The sequence below is a fragment of the Chamaea fasciata genome, unplaced genomic scaffold (genome assembly GCF_029207755.1).
Source record: "Chamaea fasciata isolate MVZ Bird 193981 ecotype frontalis unplaced genomic scaffold, bChaFas1.0.hap1 SCAF_6, whole genome shotgun sequence".
NCBI classification, from domain to species: domain Eukaryota; kingdom Metazoa; phylum Chordata; class Aves; order Passeriformes; family Sylviidae; genus Chamaea; species Chamaea fasciata.
In genome coordinates this window covers 57,267,517-57,275,205 of record NW_027094091.1, presented here as the reverse complement: position 1 = coordinate 57,275,205, position 7,689 = coordinate 57,267,517, and the positions used below count along the sequence as shown (strand labels likewise).

General features: G+C 45.6%; 1 protein-coding gene across 1 annotated transcript; it reads right to left on the bottom strand.

Moving 5' to 3' along the window:
- Positions 1 to 209: 209 nt before the first annotated feature.
- On the bottom strand, positions 210 to 4,660 carry SPP1 (secreted phosphoprotein 1). The gene is made up of 7 exons (XM_066186462.1): positions 4,580 to 4,660; positions 3,257 to 3,323; positions 3,107 to 3,157; positions 2,098 to 2,202; positions 1,902 to 1,946; positions 1,359 to 1,634; positions 210 to 898 (listed from the first exon to the last, which is right to left on the bottom strand). The coding sequence occupies exons 2-7, from the start codon at positions 3,308 to 3,310 to the stop codon at positions 473 to 475; spliced, it is 957 nt and encodes a 318-aa protein (XP_066042559.1). The 5' UTR covers positions 3,311 to 3,323; positions 4,580 to 4,660; the 3' UTR covers positions 210 to 472.
- Between the last annotated feature and the right edge of the window lie 3,029 nt (positions 4,661 to 7,689).

Here is a 7,689-nt window from a genome sequence, read left to right as displayed (position 1 = left end):
AAGGCAACGCCAGACCGCCCCGGCGGTAGTGGTGCAGGGGCCGGCGCTGAGTGTTTGGACTCCCGCTCATCCTCGGCGAAAGTACACGGAGGCCTCGCGAAGAGGCTGTACTGGTTAAATTTGTGGGGAACAGCGATTTCACATCATTTGAAGAAGTAGTATTAAAGCTCCCCCCGCCCCGTCCAAGCCCCAGTGAACTATAACGCGGGTACAGGGGGTTGAGGTTTTTATTTAATTCCCGTTACAGAAAAACACCTCCCGGCAGCGCAGGGAGCAGCGTGCCCGAGGGGCGACGCTCGCCCGCCGTGTCCCACAGCCTCCGCCGGCACAACCCCAGGGGCCACGGACCGCCCCGAACCCCAAAAGTCACCACGCGAACTACATTAACAAACAGTTCCCCGCAATGAAGCTACTCCCCGCTTCCCTTAGGTAGGGATTGAAAAAGAAGGGAAATACTATTTTTTGTCTCCCTTTAAACGGTGACTTCGTTACTTTCTATGCTGTGGCGATCCTGAGAATCCTCGGCACTTTCCAGGGTTTGGTTGCTGATATCGTCAGAGAGCTCAGCTGACACGCGGTCCCGGCTCTCCCTGCTTTCCACACTAGGCTGGCTGTCCCGGCTCTCCTTGCTTTCCACACTCGAGAGGCTGTCCCCTCTGACACCAGACTTGCTACTGTCGCCTTCTGCCTCGTGGCTGCCGGATTTGTGCCAGCTGTCGTTTTCCAAGCTCCGGTCATGCAGGTCGCTGTCCTGCTCGCTGCTGTCCCGCTCAGACCATACCGCGCTGCTGGCGTGCTTCCTCAGGGAGCTGCGGGAAGCAGAATCCTCCTGGGAGACAGAGCGCTCGCTGTCTGCATCCATGTAGCTCTCATCTTCCTCAGTGGCATCGTAGCTGAGCTGTGTTAGAGAGCAGAACAAGAGCCACTGTCACGCCTGAGGAACTGCTCCGCCAAGTGCTACACTAACGCAGGCTGCTCGGGCTGCGGGGACGCTCACAGCCTGCATGATGAACCTCTGCATGGAGATACTGCGGTGTTTTATGGGATTACATGAACTTTTCACATTATCAGAAACTCTCATTTGTGCCTGGCCTCAGATTTCACTTGTGCAAGTATATCGTGACAGTGCAAGCTGCAGTTTTGCACAGCTTGCTGCAGCAGACCACCCTCCTGCGTCGGTGCATGGGCAGCCTTTGAGACCCCCCGATCTGTGGTATCCACAGAAAGGAAATGCATTCCTTCACTTGTGCCTACTTTCCCCATACCAGTTTTCAAAACCAGCTCCCATAAAATGCCATATCCATTTTCAGGTTCACTCCCCATTTCCAAGAACGCGGGCACCACTAAGTGCTATTTACCTTTTTGTTAGCTTTGTGGAGTTTGATAGACTTCAACAGTGCGGCTTTGGCCCTCAACAGTGAGGCTTTTGCCTTCATCCTGTAGGCCACACTGTCACCTCTGCCAGCATTGTCTCCCCGGGTGAAAGGGAAAGTGGGGAATGGTTCTGTTACTGGAATGTCTGTGGGAAAACTCGTGACAACCTCCTCGGATTCATCCGTGTCATTGGAATCATTGTCATCGTCATCATCATCATCCACATCTTCATGGCTCTTGCTTGACACATCAGGAAAGTTCTGGAAAACATTTATTATGCATCAGGCAAATGAACACGGGTGTGAGCGGTGCAGACTGGTGTCTGTCCCATTCACCCAGAGCTTAGGCGCTGTTGAGGAGCTACGTGCAGGCATTGCACTGAGTTCACTTCACCCTGCCTGGAGCTTTGTTTTATTTTGGGAGAGATGTTACTGCAAGAACCACACTTGAGTGAGGAAAAATGAGAGCTGCTACACATTGGCTGCCCTGCAGCACTCAACTGACATGTTGTCCTTCAAAACACTTACCAGTTGTTCTGGGACATCCACACTTTCTTCTGAAGAGTAAAGGGTCTGAAAGCAACACAAAGCTCAGTGTTAGTACACAAAGGCACATACAGGGGAGCTGATCATCATGTTGACTATTCTTTAAGCACTTAGTCATAACTTGCAAATCTTGGCATGGAAAGATGCTCTGCTTTCTCTTCCAGTTAGGTGCCTGTACCTGCTGAGATGATGCCAGGTCACTCTGCGGATGCTGCTGACTCTCCTGAGACTGAGAATTCACATGGTCATTGTGATATCTGTGCAGGTGATGACCCCTGGAGTCCTTCAAGAGAAAATAAAAGGGAGGGGTTAATCCTCAAAGGAGCAGACAGAGCTGCTGCATCCCAACCTGTGTGTTCAGGCAGATGTGGCACCTGCTGTACATAGTCCTTCTGTATGGGATGTGTCCTCAGCTATTCATTGCAATAGGAAGAGGACTCAGAACAAGCCATGATCCCAGATGAACATTGTACCCAAAAATTAGACTGATGTGCCTCTCTCACTGGCAGCGCCTGGGCAAATTCAGATCAGTTTCTCCAGTTTGTTTTTATTGAGTGGAATCTGGAGTTATATCTAAAAATCATTGCTTCGGCTAATTCTTAGGCCCTTTCTGGAGGGTGATTTATCTCCCACATCATGAAGACTCTAAACTAAATGCAGCAGCTGGTTCTCAGAGCCAAGAATTGATTTTACAAGGGTAACAGCTGGCAATGGGGAATAAATTAAAGAGCTAGATACAAGACTGAATGCAGTTCACTTACATCACTCAAAAAAAAAAAAAAGGGATATTGGATTAAGGTGCTCCTCCAACACCAAATATTGTCATCTGATGAATATGGGTTATAGTAATTTTGCCACACTGCAGTCCCTTTTTCTTTTTAATTAACAGCTAACACATTTTTCATTAAGAAAAAAGATTTCCAGTGCTGCTCCAGAGATAGAAAGTCCACATCTGGGACATATGACCCAGGAAAAAGTCTGTGGACATCAGTGGCTCTCTGCTTTGAAACTGGCTCATAACAGCCAGGTGAGGACATGTTCTGCAAGTATCTACAGTCACAGAACAAGTACTAGAAAATGTGTTTTGGAGGAAAACAAACAAACAAACAAACAAACAAACATACACCCACCCACCCACCCCAAAGTATTTATCAAAGAAAATTAACAGAAAGACAAAATGAGCTTACGTATTTTTCTTCAGAGCTGGCAGAAATGGCATGCTGCTTGGATTGAATCACCTTGAAGGGAGAAAAGAGAAAAAACATTTATCAGTATTTCTCACTGATGTGGAAAGGATATAATGCAAGTGCTGGGGATGGTGTTTGTGGTTCACTCACAGGCCATGCAGAGGTGATGCCGATAAGGCATAGACACAAAACTGCCACCTTCATTGTGATATTTTACCTAGAAAATATTTTGGAACAGTATGTCAATAAAGTAAAATGCCACAGAAATGCTATAGGCTTTTCCTTTATCATGGTGTGCTTCACTGTGCCAAGACCAGGTCCCTGCTGTGGATTCATCTTGCCCATGCTAATCTTATTTCTTCTATCCCCCATCACCACCACCCACCCACCTTGTAATGACTGAGCAGCTGAAAAAGCTACAAGAATTTTGAAACTGAACGCTGAGAAGAGCTGAGAAGTGGTGAGAAAGACCCCACTGAAAAGGTGAACTGACTCCTGGTGTCTACTGACTTGCATAGGCAAGGGAAAAGCTCTGTAAAAAATTGTTATAAGTATCAGCTTTGGTTTATCTTCATTCATTTAACACAATAATTTAAAAAATTTAGGCAGGTAAAGGCAAACAATTTGTATTCCCTTGTCAGCTATTTTAAAACCAGTTTTTAGGGTTATTAACTTGAGGTGCTGAGTAATGTCAATTTATATGAACCGAAACTACTCTTATTGATAGACCTGCATTTCCCCCTCCAGAACTCTGAACAAAATAACCTGCGTTTCCAAACACGAGATTAAGTGAAATAGCTGTTCCCATAGCTGCTCACGTTGCAGCTTTAGTGATTTAATAAAGAACTGATTCCTGCTGAAATTAGGAGAGCTGCAGTAAATTTCAGTGCTTACTGACCAGTTCCCAGAATAAGGAACATCCCTGAGACTTTAAACCAATTTACTGATGAACAAGAGTCATTCAAAACTTTGGTAAGTGACAGCAGGAAAGAAAGCTGCTTGGGACATTTAAAATGCATCAGTAAGGCTGGCCCTGAGACGGGACACTCTTATAGAGGTATTGCAATTTCCAGTTTCACAGAGAAGTGTGACTGTCCCATCCACTCAGGATTGTGCAGCACAAACCGTGAGCCTGCCAGGAGAAACAAGGACACTGCCAGGCAGTGGTTACATGAGGAAGAAAGCTTTCTGTGTTCAAGCACTAGCTCTGAGTTTCTAGTGCATGATTCAGTGGCAGAGTTTCCAGTAACCTTCTCCCAACATCTATCAGCACACAAATTTAAAATTGTGATTATGTGTAATACCTGGCATTGCTAAAGCAACCTTGCTGCTATAAAAGCACACCTTTTTCCACAGAGAAATATCAAACATGCCTGCCCAGTGAAGCAGTTTCCAAAGATCTGCTCAGTGTTTCCTAGGCTAAAGCTGCAGATGGATCGGCACTTGTCAGGTAAAAAAGCAAAAAAATATTACCTTTTCTGGTGCTGAAGGAGTCAGCCACGACAAGAGCACACTTAGTGATGCCAGCAGCAGCTCCAGCCAGTTGGCTCCCAGCAGCTCTGGCTTTCTCCCTTTGTTCCCTGCTGCCTGACATCTCTGAGCTCCAGGAATTTAAACCCTGTCCCAAGCACAGCCACCAATCCCCATGAGGCGGAAAAAGATGAGGTCATGAGGCTCCTGGCCACTGTCCTGCCCACTGTTCTCCTACACTTCCTCTTTGGCTTTGTGGCTTTTGAAGCAAACATAAACCATTCTAAGGTTAAAACATTACTTATGGGCGAGATCATTAACCAGCAGGTCTGTTGAATGCACAGTGTTTGGTATAGTGTAGGAGGGCTTGAGGGCATGTCTGTTCTACTTTCGTGAAAAGCCAGAGCCCAGCTTCCCAGAAATCTTTTGTGCTCTGTTCTGCAGGGGGTAAGAATATCTAACGTGTGCTGGAAGAAATAAATCTGAACATAAAATTCACAAAAGAGGTGTTAATGTTTCCACAGAGTTGTAGACTTGCTCTCCAGGGCATGCATGGTGCCACAGGAATTGCAAAGATGTTGCAAAATTTGACCTTTTGCATTTTTTGGTCTGACCTGGGTAAAAAAATTAAATTAGTGGTAGTAGTTGTCTCAATAGGCATTCTGCATCCAGAAACTTTTTTGTAAAGGTGTACAAGAGCCAGTGGTCTAATTAAAGAAGATTGGTGCATCCTTATGAGGAATTATGATGAATTCTTACTCCTTTTCTATTCATTTGTATTTCTTCTGGCTCCTTTCTCAGGTGGTTTGGTCGAGTCATCTGCTACAGCTGTCTCATGCACCAAATCCATTCCAGAATCCTTTTCAGGGACCAGGTGCCAGACATTTTTCAAGTTAAAAACAAACAAACAAACAAACAAACAAACAAAACCACCAGCAGATACAGCTTCAGCATGAGGAGTGCCATGACTGGCATTGGGAAGCAAAGGACATCATGGGATGAAATTCCATGCCTGTTATGGAACAGTGCATCAGCCCTGCAGATGGGTGAGAGATCTATTGTGGCCTCTCTTGGATGTCCACAGCTTTGGACTGATTCTTCATCAGCTGGGATGTGCTGGAGGGCTCTCAAATGCTCTTCCATGTGTTGTGTCTTTAAAAGAACAATGAGGTGTCATTCAAACATAGGAAAACATTCCAAGCAGCCCTCTCAGAAGGCAGAATATTTATAACTGTTTCTAGGTGGTTATCTTGCTTCTCATTCGTGACACCCAGCTGATGTTTGCTGTGTTCTTAGTCAAGAAGACAAGAGAGATCTGTTGGTACCAGCTCCTCTCACCAGTTCTCCTGTGCTCACTGACACTTCTGGGGCGTGTTTAAAGACATCAGGAGTAACATGCATACATTAGCTCAGCACCTGCCCGCCACATTATCACACAGACTTAGCTGATCATATTTTTGAGCTGAGATCAGCAACAGCTGGAAGTTCAACTTAGTGTACTTAAGAGAGTGTTCTAATGTCCCAGCAGGAGAACTGGATAAGAACATGGTAGATAGTATATCATTAGTAGTTCTGAGTGTAAGGATCCACCTGAGCGAGGACTACCCTAGCTTTTATTTTCGAAGCTATGTGACCACTGTTATATGGTAACTCAGGAAAGACTTTTCAACCAAAAAAGCCTTCAGCAGCCAGGATTTCAGCACCAAGATCTTACACTGATTTAGACAGATCTACCATCTCCCACTGTATATACAGCTCAGTGCTGCTGGAAACCAGTTTGCTGAAGGCCTTGGATGCAGATGTGGGACTCCAGCTGGAAGTGGCTGCTCTTTTGAAGTGTTGGTTTGAGCATCATGAGGTAGCCGATACTAACTTAGTTACCAGGGCAGCTTCAAAAGGCCACTGCCGTTCACTCTAGGGAACCCCAAGCCAAGCCCTTAGGTAGCCAAGCACATTTGATCCCAAACACCAGTCCTGACCATCAGTAAATAACTGCTTCCATCTAACAGAGCAAAAATGGAGACAGAGTGAAGCCAGTGGCTCACACCCCTGGATGTGGGACTGGGTGTGCTGTGTCCTACTCTCCTGTCCACACCCTGGATTAAATTTTAAGCCTGAAAAACCTACTTTCCCTACAAACCATTCATCAAGAGACACAGAACTGAAAACATTATGCTCAAAGATCCTCTAGAACTGCTGTCTGGCCAAAACCAACACTTGCAATCTGCATAATGGCGTATTACTGTGTATCAGACCATCAGGAAAATATGTATCATGTAAACAACCTGTTTCACCAAGTTCAGCAGCAGTTACCAGTCATGTTGATGGAGCCATTAGAAACAGAGCCTTCCTGCAGTTTGTTACAGACATTCCTGTACAGGTCAATTATTGCTCTGGCACCTCGAAGGCAAATGTTTTGCAAGAACCTGAAGCTCTTGTCTCCCAGCAGAATCTCTGTGTGACTGTCCCCCTTCCCCACAGGAGCTGTTTCTGGCAAACAACCGATATTTCCAGTGTGCTGGGAGATGACAGTGTTTTTGAGTATGTTGCCAAAGCTATATGGTGGATTTTGTAAGAGCTAAGGACCAGCAGGGATATTTTGCAGTAATCCAGAAGCAGGATGAGAAGGGACAGCTATTACTGAATGTCTTTATTTTATGCAAGATTAGCCCGTACAGAGCCGTAGTAAATTTAGCACTTGTCTCATGCCTATCATTATGTGGTTATTCCTTCAGTAAATCATTTCATCTAGCTGAGAAATCCTTTGCCTTGGACGGATTTGTGCTTCTTGTTGTCTCAAAGATAAGGAACAAACAGGGCAGAAAGTGGGGAACTTTCACCATTTTCACTTCCCACACTAAAATCCTTAGTTCTGGAGAGAACACTTGTCTGCTGGTGGCACAGCAGAAGCAGCTTGCATGGATTTGTACAGGTGGGAGGGTACATGATTCTGGCTTTCAAGAGCTGTCACGGTCTGTGCAGAGCATGACTCTGACTGTAATTTGTTGCATGTAAGGGACATTTTCTACTTGTCTGTCCTGTCAAACAAAGCTTTTGACCACAATTCCTTCCATCCTGGGCTGTGTTGGAAACATGTGGTTAGGGCTGTCATT

Excerpts from the sequence above, each read along its gene's own strand:
- SPP1 (XM_066186462.1), bottom strand. The coding sequence starts at position 3,310 with ATGAAGGTGGCAGTTTTGTGTCTATGCCTTATCGGCATCACCTCTGCA. Across the intron at positions 2,203-3,106 it reads CCAGCTCTGAAGAAAAATAC|GACTCCAGGGGTCATCACCT; the intron begins GTAAGCTCATTT and ends TTTCTCTTGAAG. Across the intron at positions 1,635-1,901 it reads TGGATGTCCCAGAACAACTG|AACTTTCCTGATGTGTCAAG; the intron begins GTAAGTGTTTTG and ends AATGTTTTCCAG.